The sequence below is a fragment of the Dipodomys merriami genome, unplaced genomic scaffold, assembly GCF_024711535.1.
Source record: "Dipodomys merriami isolate MVZ:Mamm:240054 unplaced genomic scaffold, mDipMer1.0.p SCAF_59, whole genome shotgun sequence".
NCBI classification, from domain to species: Eukaryota; Metazoa; Chordata; class Mammalia; order Rodentia; family Heteromyidae; genus Dipodomys; species Dipodomys merriami.
In genome coordinates this window covers 2,659,216-2,675,441 of record NW_027206168.1, presented here as the reverse complement: position 1 = coordinate 2,675,441, position 16,226 = coordinate 2,659,216, and the positions used below count along the sequence as shown (strand labels likewise).

The following is a 16,226-nucleotide window of genomic DNA, read 5'->3' as shown; positions in this document are numbered from 1 at the left end:
CTTACGTTCATATTCTTTTTTTTTTTTTTTTTTTTTGTCAGTTGTGGGGCCTGAACTCTGGGCCTGGGTGCTGTCCCTCAGCTCCTCAGCTCAAGGCTAGTACTCTACCACTTGAGCCACAACGCCACTCCTGGCTTTTTCTGTTTATGTGGTGCTGAGGAATAGAACCCAGGGCCTCATGCATGCAAGGCAAGCACTCTACCACTGAGCCACCTTCCCAGCCCCACATTCATATTCTTTATAGTACTTTTATAACTCTAAGTTTAAGGTGCTGCATAATGAGTTAGAAGAGAGACAGAGAAAAAGCAGTCATCATACAATGGAGAAATATGGCGACATTTGACCAGATGACCAAAATCAACCTATGAGGAAACAGATAGAAACTCTACACCTGCAGACAAGATGACTCAAGAAGGGCACCAACCCACTCCCTCCCCCCACCAGAAACAACAACAAAAACCCAGTAACTATACAACTGTTGCTCTCTTCCAACTCAGAAGTGACATGTAGGGAAATAATCTACCCACCTTTAGCATCTACAGATGAGTCTCATCTATCCTTTACCATGATAGTTGAGAAAAAACTCATTTAAAAAGTTTGGTTTTTTTTTTCATGTGTATGTCTGTAGCCTGGAGTTGAGTGTGTATGTGGTGTGAGGAAGGGATCTGATTTTATTTTCCTCCCTTATGCAGTTAGCTAATCAGATCCAGGCTGGAAGCAAGACAGATGCCACCCCAAGAGGTGAACTAGGGGCTCCCATCCTCCACTGGCATGCCTCTCTCTGACTGATTAAGGGATCCTAATCAGCTTGGGGGATTAAGGGCTCTGGCCGGCTGTTCCCACACCCCGCCCTGGGCTGGACAGACGGAAGGGGGATCGACCTGTGACCCCTCACCCGGGCCCTGGGCCCGAGCCCTGGACTTTCTGGTGAGTGGCAAAGGCTCCTCCGCTGGGCCGGGTCTTAGGCCCGACTCAGGACTCAGGTGTGGTCTAGGCGCCAGGGTGTGTCCCTGTTAGCTCCTGTCAGCATTGACATTGTTGACAGGAGAAAACGAGCTGGAACCAGAAGCAGGGGAGGGCAGAGGGTGCGTCCAGGTTTCGCGCTATCCCCTCTCCCCCTGGCCAATCTGATCGTCCAATTCTGCCTATGGGGGTGTTGTGGAAGTGGAAATACCCCGTGGGTCCATGGGTGAAGTGGGATGTAAGAAACAGGCTTGCAGGTGTATATGGAGGGGATGAGGAGCCCTAAGGGAGGTCTGGGGGGAAGAGGGGGTCCTCGATCTCCCGGCCTGCGGCGTCTGTGTTCACAGGAGCCGGCGATGACCGTGTCCGCTGTCCCAGAGGGTGGCCTTCCCGACCCCTCCCTCGGTGCCTCGGCCTGGAGCCCCGAGTTTCCGAGCGGCCTCCCGCGGGTCCAGCCCCGGAGGGGAACGCAGCTGCTCAGGTTCCTGCTCTTCCTGCTTCTCTCATCCCACTCGGCCCTCTCCTCGGTGTTCAAAGTCGGGGTGCTGGGTCCTTGGGCTTGCGACCCCATCTTCTCCCGGGCCCGCCCCGACCTGGCCGCCCGGCTGGCGGCCGATCGCCTGAGCCATGCGCTGGCCCCGGAAGGCGGCCCGCGCTTCGCCGTGGCGCTGCTCTCCGAGCCCTGCCGGACGCCGGGGGCGCTGGGGGCCGTGTCCCCCGCGCTGGCGCGCGTCTCGGGCCTGGTGGGGCCGGTGAACCCTGCCGCCTGCCGGCCGGCCGAGCTGCTGGCCCAAGAGGCCGGGGTCGCGCTGGTGCCCTGGGGGTGCCCGGGGACGCGGGCGGTGGGCACCACGGCCCCCGCTGTGACCCCTGCGGCGGAGGCCATCTATGTCCTCCTTCGGGCTTTCCGCTGGGCGCGCGTGGCCCTGATCACCGCGCCCCAGGACCTGTGGGTGGAAGCGGGGCGTGCTCTGTCCGAGGCACTCAGGGCCCGGGGCCTGCCAGTCACCCTGGTGACCACCATGGAAACCTCGGACCTATCCGGAGCCCGCGAGGCCCTGAGGAGGGTCCAGGATGGGCCTCGGGTCAGAGGTAGGTTCCCCTGCAGGGTGGCCGCAGATTGCTGGGCGGGTCCTGCTGGCAACCGCGCAGCGCAGCGAGTCGCGTCTCTGTTCGCAGTAGTGATCATGGTCATGCACTCGGTGCTGCTGGGCGGCGAGGAGCAGCGCTACCTACTGGAGGCCGCCGAGGAGCTAGGCCTGGTTGATGGCTCCTTGGTCTTCCTGCCCTTCGACACACTCCACTATGCCTTGTCCCCAGGCCGGGAGGCCTTGGCTGCACTGGCCAACAGCTCCCAGCTTCGCCGGGCCCACGATGCGGTGCTCACCCTCACGCGCCACTGTCCTCCCGGCGGCAGCGTGCGGGACAGCCTGCGCAGAGCGCAGGAGCATCGGGAACTGCCTTCAGACCTGGATCTGCAGCAGGTAGATGGCCCCCAAGGAGCAGCGAAGAGGGAGCAGAGCCAGGAAAGTGGACGGGAGAGAAGGGTGGATAGAGCCAGTGAGACGCGGGAGGAGGCGGCCACTGAGGAGGGCGGGGCCCGTGAACCACAGCTCTTTCTGGAGTTTCCTTTGGTCTTGCTTGGGGACATCTTAGTGTATTGCACTTGCCTTGGAAGTATTTCCTATAGGCCCTCAATGTTTCCTCTGGTATCCAACTGAGACAATTGAAGATCAAGGGCTTTGGCAGCTTGTAAGTGCCCAAAGGCCCTAGGTGAAGCAAGAGGCTCCCATGACCAAATCTAAAGATAATTTCCGATGTCTACCTAATACCCAGGATTCCCTATGTTTCCAGAAACTCAGATCAGACAATCTAAGCACAAAAGAGTAGGAGCTTGAAACAATGTAGAGAAGAATTTAGATACATGGGCAGAAAAGTAGCCAACACAAAAGGCCATAATTCGAAAAGGGGACTATAGATCAAAGGGACTGAGATATTCTCCATCAATACCCTGGCTTTCCCCCCAAGAGGATTTAGGGTAACCAATGGAGAGAGAGAGAGACAGAGAAAGAGAGAGAGAGAGACAGAGACAGAGAGAGAGAGAGAGAGAGAGAGAGAGAGAGAGAGAGAGAGAGAGAGAGAGGAGAGAGAGAATGGGAATAGATTGGGATGGGAGGAAGGATCAGACAGTGGAGAAAGAAGAGAAGTGGAAAGAAACTCTCTTTAGTTGTCGGTAAAGACAGTGAAGTGATGGGCTGGGAAGGTGGCTCAGTGGTAGAGCACTTGCCTTACATGCATGAGGCCCTGGGTTCGATTCCTCAGCACCACATAAGCAGAAAAGGCCAGAAGTGGCACTGTGGCTCAAGTGGTAGAGTGCTAGCCTTGAGCTGAAGAGCTCATGGACAGTGCCCAGGCCCAGAGTTCTGACCCCATGACTGGCAAAAAAAAAAAAAAAAAAGACAGTGAAGTGAGTTGTGGCTAATACAACTTTCTACTAGTTGCCCAAGTCAGACCCAAGAGAGTCACCCTGATTCTTTCTACTTTGTCCTCCCACATCCAGACACCAAGCCCCATCACTTTTACTTCCTAAAGCTCACTCAAATCCATTCACTTTCTCTATCCTCAATGACCCTAGTTTGGGCCATAGCATCTTTGACCCCTCTCCCAGAGCATAATCTCCCATATGGTCTCTGCTTCAATCCTCAGGCCTCTCCCATCGAACAACTAGATCAAGCTCTGTACACACTCCACACATCACAACCCAGTTGTAGCCTCCCAGTGGCTTCTGCATAGCTTATTTCAGCTTGGATTAGAGACCCTTGGTGCCCATATAGATGGAGGTCTCCTCACATGATTTATCAGGACTTGAGTCTCTCTCCTCGTTTATGAACTTCAGCCAAACGGAGCTACTTCAGGTTCCCTAAAGTGCCCTTCTCTTTTGCCACTGAGCTTCTGGGGTGTGTTACTTTCTCTCTCTTGCTCAACCCTCTCCTGAATAGTTCTGCTTCATCCCCTAAGGGATGGTTACTTACTTCTGGAACTCTCCTCCTCCTCTTCCTCCTCCTCCTCCTCCTCCTCCTCCTCCTCCTCCTCCTCCTCCTCCTGCTCCTGCTCCTCCTCCTCCTCCTCCTCCTCCTCCTCCTCCTCCTGCTCCTCCTCCTCCTCCTCCTCCTCTTCCTCCTCCTCCTTTTCCTCCTCTTCCTCTTCTTCTTAATTCTGTCACTGAAGCGCCATCACTTTCCCCTATCATTATTTATTGCACTACTTTAACTTCCTCATCTGTCTCCAACTAAATGAGAAGTTTTGAGACAGGTACTGTTTCAATATGTCTCTTACGTTACACATTGCTTGGCATGCTAACATAGTAGAGGCCCAATAAGGCTGTAAGGTACCATTTTGGTAAAAGGAAAAATAAGGGGTGGGGTCGGGGGTTCCATAGAAAACAGAAGCTAACTAAAGGATTGATTAGAAAGGAGGCTTTTAGATGAATAGCAGGTGGTAAGATTGTGTGTGTGTGTGTGTGTGTGTGTGTGTGTGTGTGTGTGTGTGTGTGTGTGTGTGTGTGTGTGTGCAGGACAACCAACTGGAAGGGAAAAAAACAGACTTAGAAGATGCAGTTAGAATCAACAACCTTGAGAGAAGAACTTAGGTCTGGGAAAGAGAGATTGGGTGGGGGGAGGGGGGGAAGACGAGGGGGAATAACCAATAAGAGAAGCAAGAGCCAATGGGGAGAAAGGAAGTGATGGTCGATGGGAAGGGATGTGGGAAGTCGTTGACTAGGAAGTGGTAACCGCCAGTAAGCACAAAGCTTGAAGGTTGTGTGAGGCACAATGAATTCCATTGGCGTATGGATTATAACTCTGGTCCCTGGGTTTGTACTACCTTCTCCAGGTCTCCCCGCTGTTTGGCACCATCTATGATGCTGTCTTTCTATTGGCCTGGGGCATGGCAGGAGCGCTGGCGGCTGCAGGTGGCGGCTGGGTGTCAGGAGCAGCAGTGGCCCGCCACATCAGGGATGCTCAAGTCCCTGGCTTCTGCGGGACTCTGGGAGGAACCAAGGAACCTTCCTTTGTCCTACTTGACACAGACGCGGCAGGAGACAAGTTGTTTGCCACATACATGCTGGACCCCTCACGGGGGTCTCTCCACTCCGCGGGGACCCCAGTGCATTTCCCTTATGGTGGTCCAGGGCCTGGGCCGGATCCCTCCTGCTGGTTCGATCCGGATGTCATCTGCAATGGAGGTGAGGGAAAGCACTCCAGCTCTCACTGAGACTGCTCAGAGCATTCACCAAGTGGTGAAAAATAGTTCTTCCAGATCTTTCTCTGTCATCTGGCTTGCTCAGGATCCCTCTCTTGAGCAGTCCCAAAGGCCTCTGGAAAAATTTCCAGGCCTTCTCCCAAAGTACCCCCCCCTCCTTCCCAACCCTTACCCCCATGTCCTGGAGTCTCCTGGGATTGGTCTGACTTCATGCCTTCCTGGAAAGGGGTTCCTGAGAGTCTCTCCTCTCATTGTCTCTTCAGGGTTGGAGCCAGGTCTAGTCTTCCTTGGTTTCCTCCTGGTCATAGGGATGGGGCTGACTGGAGCCTTCCTGGCCCATTATATGAGGTGAGTGGGGGAGTGAGGGGAGTGGAGGGGGACCAAGGCTCTCTACATGTTAGAAAAGTAGAAAAGGAGGCTGGGAATGTGACTTAGTGGTAGAGTGCTTGCCTAGCATGCATGATGTCCTGGGTTCAATTCCTCAGTACCACATCAACAGAAAAAGCTGTGACACTGTGGCTCAAATGGTAAGATGCTAGCCTTGAGCAAAAGAAACTCAGCGACAGTGCCCAGGCCCTGAGTTCAAACCCCAGAACTGGCAAAAAAAGAAAAAGAAAAGTAGAAGAGGGGCAAGACACCTGTGGGTCATATCTGTAATCCTGATATCTGAGGAGCAGAGTTCAAAAACCAACCTGGGCAGGAAAATTCTACCAAAAATCTGGGAGTGGATTATGGTTCGAGTGGTAGAGAGCCAACTTTGAGGAAAAAAAATAACAGCTAAGGGACAGTGCCCAGGCTTTGAGTTCAAGCACAAAAGGAAGTACCAGCACAAAAGGAAGGAAGAAAGGATGGACAGAAGGGAGGGAGAGGGAGAAAGGAAGAAAGGAAGAAAAGAAAGCAAGGAAGAAAGGAAGGAAGGAAGGAAGGAAGGAAGAGAAAGTGGAAAGTTTTCTTACAGAGGGGAGTAAGGATTCTGGAGAGCTGGCAGAGTTCAGGGGATGTCTACTTTGGGTCTAGCTACACTTTGTTGGAGCTAACAGGACCCCTCTCTCTCATCCCTTGCTGGCCTCTTCTCACTGAACTTGGTCCTCTTTGTGGGAATGACTTCCTTTCCCCCACCAGGCACCGGCTTCTTCATATCCAAATGATCTCCGGCCCCAACAAGATCATCTTGACTCTGGATGACATCACCTTCCTCCAACCACTGGGAGGCAGCTCTCGAAAGGTGAGGAAAACAAGGGGTCAGGACGCAGCTGTCTTCTCCCTACGTATTTGGTCCCTGGCCTGAGCCAGCCCTCACTCCAGTCCCCAGGTGGGAAGGCTAGTTTCTGCCTCCATCTCTGTCTCAGCTCTGAGCTCTGAGAACCTCAATACGTGCAATGGGGATAACAGCCTCTCCCCTGACCACTTTCCTGGGAGCAGTGTGAAAGTGTAAGACAACGAACCTTGGGTAAACTGTAAAGTGTTGTGCGCTTGGGGAGTAATGTCATTATCACCTTTTGTAACTGAGATTCCTTCATCTCCCATCTTTAATCCATAAAACTCAGCCTGACCTCAATCCAGGACTCTGACCTCAGAATACTTGTGATCCCTTGTATTGACCTCTGCCCTCCAGGTGGCCCAGGGGAGTCGATCAAGTCTAGCTACTCACAGTGTGTCAGACATTCGCAGTGTCCCCAGCCAGCCCCCGGACAGCACCAACATTGGCATCTATGAGGTGAGCTTGCCCCTGAGTTTGGCTTTGTTCTGCTCTGGGAGGATCAGAAGAAGGAGGGGGCACACTCTCAAGGAAAACAAACAGTCATGTCAAACCCTGACAACTCCAGATGGGGATAGAAACCCAGTCCAAGAAAAGGATGATGGGCCAGGTACTGGTGGCTCACACCTGTAATCTTAGCTACTCAGGAGGCTGACAGCTGAGGATCATGGTTTAAAGGCAGCTCAGGCAGTGAAGTTAGTGAGACTCTTATCTCCAGTTAACCACCTGCAAACTGGAAGTGGAACTGTGGTTCAAACTGGTAGAGTACTAGCCTTTGGCAAAAAAAGAAAACCTCAGGGATAGTGTGCAGGCCCTGAGTTCAAGCCCCACGACCAACCAGAAAATGAAAAGATGATGGATTCTGCATCCAGTCCTGATCCAGGTGAGGACTCCTCAAATGCTAGTCACACTGCCCTGGATGCTGGAGGTGCCATGAAGCATGCTGGGACCAGGCACAGTGCTATTCCACACAGCCATCAGGCCATTCTCCTGCCATGTTGGGAACCCTGCCCCTGCCCCTCTGCATTTTCACTCAGACTAGGCTTAGAAACACAAGCATTAAAGCAGAAAAAGAACATCTCTTGATCTTCAGTTCAGGGAGAAAATGTAGAAATGACACTAGGTCACCTTCGGACGTTGTGATCCTTTGTCAGAGAGAACATTATTGTCATTTTGAGCAGGTTGTTCTGGCCTTATCCAAAACATGTAGTTTTGGGTGGCAATTAAAAATGTACCATTATTTCCAAATGCTAATTTGAAGTCAGTACTAAACTTTTATAACTCTCTTCTAGTCCATATCTCTTACCAATGAATAGGTCTGTCCATATCTCTTACCAATGAATAGGTCTGCCTGTGATTTGCAAAGGCAAAAGAAATCAGATCAAGTGGCTTCTTGGTCATTCCGATGACAGCAGTAGATACTGAGCCAAGGTCAGGTCCTCTGCATGTTTTTTTTTTTGGGGGGGGGGGTCTGGTCGTGGGGCCTGAACTTTGGGCCTGGGCGCTGTCCCTCAGCTCTTCAGCTCAAGGCTAGCGCTCTACCACTTGAGTCACAGCGCCACTTCCGGCTTTTTTCTTTTTGCTTATGTGATGCTGAGGAATCGAACCCAGAGCCTCATGCATGCAAGGCAAGCGCTCTACCACTGAGCCACCTTCCCAACCCTCCTCTGCATGACATGCCATGATCCTGCCAACAGCCAAGGACAATAAAGCCAGAAAGGAAACTGCCTATTGGTTTCTAATACCCAGACACCTAACACTAGCCCAGTATTCTCTTGTTGCTGGGGATAGTGAGGAGGGCTTTGTCACCATTCACTTTTGCTGGAACCGATGGCTCATGCTTATATTCCTAGCTACTCAGGAGGCTGAGACCTGAGGATTATGGTTCGAAGCCAGCCAGGACAGACAAATTAAGAGACTCTGTTCTCCATTTAACCAGAAAAACACCAGAAATGGAGCTGTGGCTCAAGTGGTAAAGCACTAGCCTTGAGTGAGAAAGCTAAGGGACAGTGCAAGGCCCTGAGTTCAAGCCCCCAGTACTAGCCCCAAACAAAACAAAACAAAATTCACTCAGTGAGACTCTTGGTGGCCATATCTTGTGTGGCAGGGACTGCCCTTCAGGTCTTACACATCTGTCTCACCTCGATACTCACTCAGATAGGCAGACATGGAGCTCCTCATTCCTGAGGCTCTCTAATGGAAGACATATTCTGGGAGAGTGGAATGAGGAGATTCTAGAGTTCCTTGCATCATGGGGCTTCAAACATCTGAGTTCCTAATTCTGTCCTCTCTGCTGCAGGGAGATTGGGTTTGGCTGAAGAAATTCCCAGGAGATCATCACAAAAGTATCCGCCCAGCAACCAAAACAGTTTTCTCCAAGGTAAGAGTCAGACCCATGATGGAGGATGTGATAGCCATCAATTTTCCCCACTCCTTGACTTCTCTTCATAGTGGGGTGCACAAGTGGGTTTCAGTTATGTGTTCCCTCCATTCTACAGCAAGTTATCTGTCATTTTCTCCTTTTCATGGTCTAATCACAATTTAAATGTGATAAATCATGTATTAACTAATCATATAAGCTATATGTTCATCTGTGGGCTGCCTTATTATTATTCTTTTTTTTTTTGGGGGGGTCCGGTCGTGGGGCCTGAACTCTGGGCCTGGGTGCTGTCCCTCAGCTCTTCAGCTCAAGGCTAGCATGCTACCACTTGAGCCACAGCGCCACTTCCGGCTTTTTTCTTTTTGCTTATGTGGGACTGAGGAATCGAACCCAGGGCCTCATGCATGCAAGGCAAGCGCTCTACCACTGAGCCACCTTCCCAGCCCCCTTATTATTATTCTTTACTCTGCTTCTCTCATGGACTTCAAGCTGAGTGAGGGCTTCCCTCTGCCCCCCTCCCCTGCATTTCTAGCTTATTAGAGAGACCCAGTGGATATTTGCTGGCTGTTGGATGAATGATAGGAAAATTTAAAATGAGTGGAGCTGTGGCTCAAAGTAGTAGAGCACTAGCTTTGAGCACAAAAGTTCAGGGACAGCACCCAGGCCCCCAGGTCAAGCCCCAGGACTAGCACACACAAAAAAAATAAAGTTAAAAGTGAGCTTCAAGTGCTGTCAGACCTTTTTGTGCAGAATAATCCTAGGTGTATTGACCCAGGCTGAATAAAGTAGAAAAAAGTTGCAAGGCAGCAATAGACTGGCTTATTTTAGTCCTTTCAACCTTGATGTCCCTCTTCTTCCTAAATACTTGGCAGCCCTTTTTCCTGGCCTACTTCCCAGAAGCCTCTAAGGGAGCCCAAGGTCACTGCTTAATATTGACTTCAGTGAACTGCCTATATGAGACTAAACCATTTAGTACCTGGTGTTTTAAATAAGAAGCCTTTTTCTGGTGATGTGGATCCAAGAAAAGCTAGAAAGAGCACTAGTCAACTTCTAGGCCTGCCCCCCTCCCTTATTTACCAGCTTTGGAAGGCACTCTATCCTCACTAGTGCGTGTGGCCTTACTCCTCAGACTGCTCATTCTCATCTTCCCTAATCTGGGGAGGGTGGGAGTCTCAGATGCATCTAACAATGATACAGGGAAGCAAAGCACCCCAGCCAAGTCCCCAGAATGCGCTCTGAAGATGGTCAGCCTCTTTCTGTTCTCCCTGAAAAGACTGTTACAATGCTGGTCACCGGTGGCTCATGTAGTGCCTGGCATTGTAGCTACTTAGGAGGCTGAGATCTGAGGATTATGATTCATAGCCTGCCCAAGCAAACAAATCAATTAACCACAAAACAAAACAAAAATAGCCCGAAGTGGAGATGTGGTTTAAGTGGTAGAGTGCCAGCCTTGAGCAAAAAAGCCAAACAAGAGTACAAGACCCTGAATTCAAACCCTAGTACCAGCACACACACACACACACACACACACACACACACACACACACACACACACACACACATTGTTGCATCAGGTGGTGGTGTGAGGGACTTCTTCAGGAGGCACTTTCCCCTAAGACTTGACTTTATTGTTAATGAAAGAGAACCAGCCTAGGTTCTGATCATCGTTCTGTGGTTTGTCTTTCCCTTATAAGTTCAAGTTCACTACCTGATGGGTATGTGATCGGCCCTTGACTATATTGTATTTCCCAAAATACAGAAGTCCCCTCACCAACACACTAGATGCCCTATAAACCATTTCATGCATCTTCAATCCCATGTTCCCAGTGTACACACTGGGGCAGTACTCAATAATGCCCCTTCCACACGTTGCCCCCTGTCAAATGCCTGTCAGCTTTTACCCCTTTCAGCTCCAAGAGCTCCGGCATGAGAATGTGGCCCTCTACCTGGGGCTTTTTCTGGCCGGGACAGCAGAAAGCCCCGCAGCTCCTGGGGAAGGCATCCTGGCTGTGGTCTCAGAGCACTGTGCGCGTGGCTCCCTGTACGATCTTCTTGCCCAGAGAGAAATAAAGCTGGACTGGATGTTCAAGTCTTCTCTCCTCCTGGACCTCATCAAGGTGAGTTGCGGGGCTGGAGGGTGTTAGGGAAGGGGAGGGAGGGGGGAGGAGAGGAAGGTGTTCTCACGGAAGAGAGGTGGACAGGCGGGAAGACTGAGGCTACCTCTCACCCCGGTCCAAGGGAATGAGGTATCTGCACCATCGCGGCGTGGCGCACGGACGGCTTAAGTCCCGGAACTGCGTGGTGGACGGGAGGTTTGTGCTCAAGGTCACCGATCACGGCCACGGGAGACTGCTGGAGGCGCAGAGAGTGCTGCCGGAGCCTCCCAGCGCCGAGGGTACGAGCTCCCCTCCGCACTTCAGGGCTGCTCTGATTGGCGGTTTGACTGAGGGGGGCGGGGTCACTGCCTGGCTCGCGGGGCGTGGCCTGCTGGGGAGGGCGGGGTTTTCTCTGAGATGGCTTCGCCTTCCTGGGGACTACACTTGTTGGGCTGAGGGGCTAGAGAGTGTGGAGGTCATAAACCTGCGCTTTCTGGGTGCGGATGAGTCTGTGGCTAGCGCCGCCGCGGTCCTCTGTGAGTTCACGCACCTTTCCCTTTTATCCCCAGATCAGCTCTGGACAGCCCCGGAGTTGCTTAGGGACCCAGCCCTGGAGCGCAGGGGCACTCTGGCCGGCGACATCTTCAGTCTGGGCATCATCATGCAGGAGGTCGTGTGCCGCAGCACCCCTTATGCCATGCTGGCGTTGACACCCGAGGGTAAGGAGAGTTCTGGCCAGGTTGGCACTCAAGTTAAGACAGAGCCAAATCAGACCTAGGCTGGCTTTCCCCGCCTGATTCTTTTCATCAAAGCCCAGTGATGAAAATTAGATGGGAGCTCCCTTAAAGCTGAGGTCTCCTGGATCAAGGCAGGGGGAAACCAAGTGTGGAGGAATGGGTAGATGGAAGCAGATCTGAAGGAGTTTTTCTTTCTTGAGCTTCTCCTGATCCTAGACTCAACCTACTCGTTCGTTGGACTGAGCAGACTTCTCTCTGCATCTCAGAGGTCCAAAGGAGACTGTGGGGAGTTTGAGGGGTTAGGAGAGCAATCTTACCAGATTCAAAGCTACATTTACTAGCTGAGAAATCTACTTGATCACCCTAACCCTTCCTTATCATGTGTGCAATAAATGTTTATTAATGTCACCTCTTACTGAGAAGCCCTAGGTTGAGGGTCTTCTTATTGTTCCTAGAGATCCCTTTCCACACAGCACTGAAGTTCAGGAATAAGAGGACCCTTTGTCAGTCCCTCTCCTTAGGCGTCAACAGCTAGGCCAGAATTAGAAGTAGCTTCTGGCCTGGAGTACCAGCCCTCACAGTCCCCTTATGCTTCTAGAAGTGGTACAAATGGTTCGGAGCCCTCCTCCATTGTGCCGGCCCACAGTGTCCATGGACCAGGCGCCCATGGAGTGCATCCAGCTGATGACACAGTGCTGGGCAGAGCAGCCAGAACTTCGGCCCTCCATAGACCGCACCTTTGACCTGGTCAGAGATTGGGATTGGGCAAGGACTTGGCTAGCCACTGGGATCCTAGATTTAGCATCCTGGGAAGGCCACAGGCAGGCAGGATCTATGTCAGTCCAGGCTACCTTCTAAGGGACAACCTGAGGAACAGGAATTTGGTGGAGCAGATTTACAATAGGAGTGAGCTGGAATCAGGGCTATGGAGACCTTTGGGTGGACAGGCAGTCCTTAGGGTGGGAGAAATATTTAATTCAAGTAACACTAAATGAGAACCAAGTAGGTGTTTGGCTTACTGTGATAGAAAGTCCCTTGGCCTGGGAGTTCAAAGAGTCAACTGGCTCTAGTGCCCTGTCAATTCCTAGCTGAAAATGACTCTTAGGAACCCCCATTTCCCAATAATATCTGAAAACACATAGCCAGAACCTCCAGGTATTTGATGAGAAGATGAATGGGGAAAGAGGGCTCAAGAACATAGCCCCAGAAGAGGGCTTACAAGACAGGGCATGGCAGCTTTACCAAATTCTCCTCCTCCTCCTCTTCCACCTAGTTCAAGAGCATCAACAAGGGCCGGAAGACAAACATCATTGACTCAATGCTGAGGATGCTGGAGCAATACTCTAGCAACCTGGAGGATCTGATCCAGGAGCGCACAGAGGAGCTAGAGCTGGAAAAGCAGAAGACAGACCGGCTGCTTACACAGATGCTGCCTCCGTAGGTGCCCATCATGGAGAAGGGTGGGTGGAGAGGCAGCTGGAGCCCTGCCTGACTGGGACAGCCTCCAAATGACACCTCCCCCCAACACACACACACACACACACACACACACACACACACACACACACACTCACACTATCTTGCCCCTGCCCAGATCTGTGGCTGAGGCCCTGAAGACAGGTTCATCTGTGGAGCCTGAGTATTTTGAGGAAGTGACACTGTACTTCAGTGACATCGTGGGCTTCACTACCATCTCAGCCATGAGTGAGCCCATTGAGGTGGTAGACTTGCTCAACGACCTCTACACACTCTTCGATGCCATCATTGGCTCCCACGATGTCTACAAGGTAGTGTATGGTAGACACAAGACTTCCTGACCTCTGTTTCAGCTGCACCAGTCCCCAGCCCACTAGCCCCAGGCCATTAGCCTAGTCCTCTTCCCCAGCCCTCCCTTACTTCACTCTTCTTGGCCCAATCCCTGACTTAAAGCCTGGATCTCCAGGTTGTCAGTAACAATCCCGGTTGAGCCTAAGTTAGGCCTCTCTCTGTGTACTGGGACGAGGGGGTGCTCAGTACTGAATTGACATAACCTCCAGGTGGAGACAATTGGGGATGCCTACATGGTAGCCTCAGGGCTGCCCCAGAGGAACGGGCAGCGGCATGCTGCAGAGATTGCCAACATGTCCCTGGACATCCTCAGCGCAGTGGGCTCTTTCCGCATGCGCCATATGCCGGAGGTACCCGTGCGCATCCGCATTGGCCTGCACTCAGGTAACTCACAGTACCTCGGCCCTCCCTGTCTTCCTTTGAGACTTCCTTCCCAGTCCACATTCCTGTAGAGGGAGTATTAAAGCCTCAGATGGAGTACCATCCCTCCAAGCCCGCCCCTCTCCGCAGGTCCGTGCGTGGCAGGCGTGGTGGGGCTCACAATGCCACGCTACTGCCTGTTTGGAGACACTGTCAACACTGCCTCACGCATGGAGTCCACTGGGTTGCGTGAGTGTCACAGGGGTGGGAGGAGTTAGGGGGTGTGGAGGTGGGGGTGCGGGGCTTAGGTGGAGATGGGGACTCGGGATGTGAGTTCTGGGCTCAGGGCCCCCTGCCCCGCCCTGCCCTGCCTCAGCTTACCGCATCCACGTGAACATGAGCACCGTGAAGATTCTCCGTGCTTTGGATCAGGGCTTCCGGATGGAGCTGCGAGGCCGCACGGAATTGAAGGTGAGTTTTGGGGTCCTCTCTCCCGCTCCCCACTACCTTGTCTCCTCCTGGAGGTGTCGACCTGGGCCCTGAGCCTCCAACCCTCTCCCAGCCCGCCTTAAATCCCCCTCTTCTCTTCCATCCCTCCAGGGCAAGGGCGCTGAGGACACATACTGGCTGGTGGGCAGGCTAGGATTCACAAAGCCCATCCCCAAACCACCTGATCTGCAACCTGGGTAGGTCTGGCTGGGAAACACTGGACGGACCCCTTTGCCCCTGCTGGGCGTGACCCCCGTAGTCCCCTCCACGCTCCCACAGCCCCCTTCCCTGAGGCCACTGCCCTCCCTCCTCCTATAGGGCCAGCAACCACGGCATCAGCCTGCAAGAGATTCCTCTGGAGCGGAGACTGAAACTGGAGAAGGCCAGGCCGGGCCAGTTCTCCGCCAAGTGAGGTTGGTCCTGAGCGGGTATTGTCTCTCCCCTCAGACTCCTCCCTCCCCATCCCCTCTGATACACCAGTAAGGAAAACGCTTCCTAAGTGGGCCTATACCTCCTAGGTGGGCCTAATGCTGTGGGCAGAATGCCCCAGCCAAGCCAAGTGTATTGATTTCTCTCCTAGTAAGCCCAGGCTGGGTCCTGAATCTAGGGATTTCCCCTGGGAGGGAAGCATGTGTTACAGGGATACTGGTTCCACAGGCCCCGGGTGGCCCAGGAATCAGGACTTCTATCCCGACCTCAGTACATAAACCCAGGCTATGCACTGAGCAAGAGCTGGAACTCTAGGGGTCAACCTCTGCCAGTGCTCAGAGTGAAAGTTGTCTGTGGATTTCTGTCCATCAGAAATCCTGCCCAGAAGTGGCGCTGTAGCTCAAGTGGTAGAGCACTGGCCTTGAGCTGAAGAGCTGAGGGACAGCGCCCAGGCCCAGAGTTCAAGCCCCACGACCGACCAAAAAAAAAAAAAAAATCCTGCCCAGGAGCCTGGGGCTGGTGGCTCTTGCCTGTAGTCCTAGCTACTTAGGAGGCTGAGATGTGAAGATTGCAGTTTTGAAGCCAGCCCAGACAGAATGGTCCTTTCAATGAATTAGCAAAGAGCCAGGGGTAGAGGAGTGGTTGAAGTGGTTCAGCATCAGCCTTGAGCAAAAAAAAGCCAAGTGAGAGTGCAAAGCCCTGATCCAGACAAAAAAGAAGAAAATGCTGCCCATTACCGCTCCTGCAAGAATGTCTGACTCTCCCCTTTCTATGTGAACCCCCTGACTTTTACCTTCTCTTTCTCCTAAAACACTGATCTTTCCCCCAGGATTCATTTGGAAGGCCCTTTCCTGAAAGCTGCTGTTCTAGGTGATCAAAAGTCTGGCTAATTCCAGTGGCTTCTGTCCAAGGATTTTTGAGCCAAGACCCAGCTGCAAACCAGTTTCATGATCTTGGGAAAGCTCTCCAGGATTGAGTTCCCCTCAATTGTGGAATGAGGAGAGAGGGGATCATGCTAAATGGTTTCCATCACCCTGTGGGTCCTGATGGCTGGCCTTGGGATACAGCTCCCAGGCCCCCGAGTCTGTCTGGGGATGTTGGGGTGGGAATTCTCCCCTTTCCAGGGCCTCTGGAGTGCCAGTAAGGAGAATCAGAGTTTGTCTGGCCTGGAGGAAATGGAGGCCCATGTTCAGCCCATGTTCCACCAGGCAGGGGTTGTCATGTGGCTGCTGTTAAGCTTTAAGTCTCTTTCTCATTTCCACTGCACCTCCTCCCCATCAAAAACTGGCTTCTTCCCCAGTGAGCAAAAACCAAGGCCTTTGGCCAAGTGCAGAGAAAAGCTTGCTTTGAGACACTGGGGAAAGGAAATTGAACTGCACCAAACCTTTACTAACCAGAACAGCCAAGGAATAGGTCATTCTCGGTTT

General features: G+C 52.5%; 1 protein-coding gene across 1 annotated transcript; it reads left to right on the top strand.

Moving 5' to 3' along the window:
* The first annotated feature begins 1,319 nt into the window (after positions 1-1,319).
* On the top strand, positions 1,320-14,782 carry Gucy2d (guanylate cyclase 2D, retinal). Its single transcript, XM_070001336.1, has 18 exons — positions 1,320-2,055; positions 2,143-2,447; positions 4,855-5,206; positions 5,487-5,571; positions 6,346-6,448; positions 6,839-6,940; positions 8,781-8,861; positions 10,772-10,978; positions 11,100-11,256; positions 11,527-11,676; positions 12,293-12,441; positions 12,968-13,131; positions 13,289-13,481; positions 13,731-13,905; positions 14,032-14,130; positions 14,258-14,352; positions 14,482-14,567; positions 14,689-14,782. The coding sequence occupies exons 1-18, from the start codon at positions 1,320-1,322 to the stop codon at positions 14,780-14,782; spliced, it is 3,333 nt and encodes a 1,110-aa protein (XP_069857437.1).
* The last annotated feature ends 1,444 nt before the right edge of the window (positions 14,783-16,226 follow it).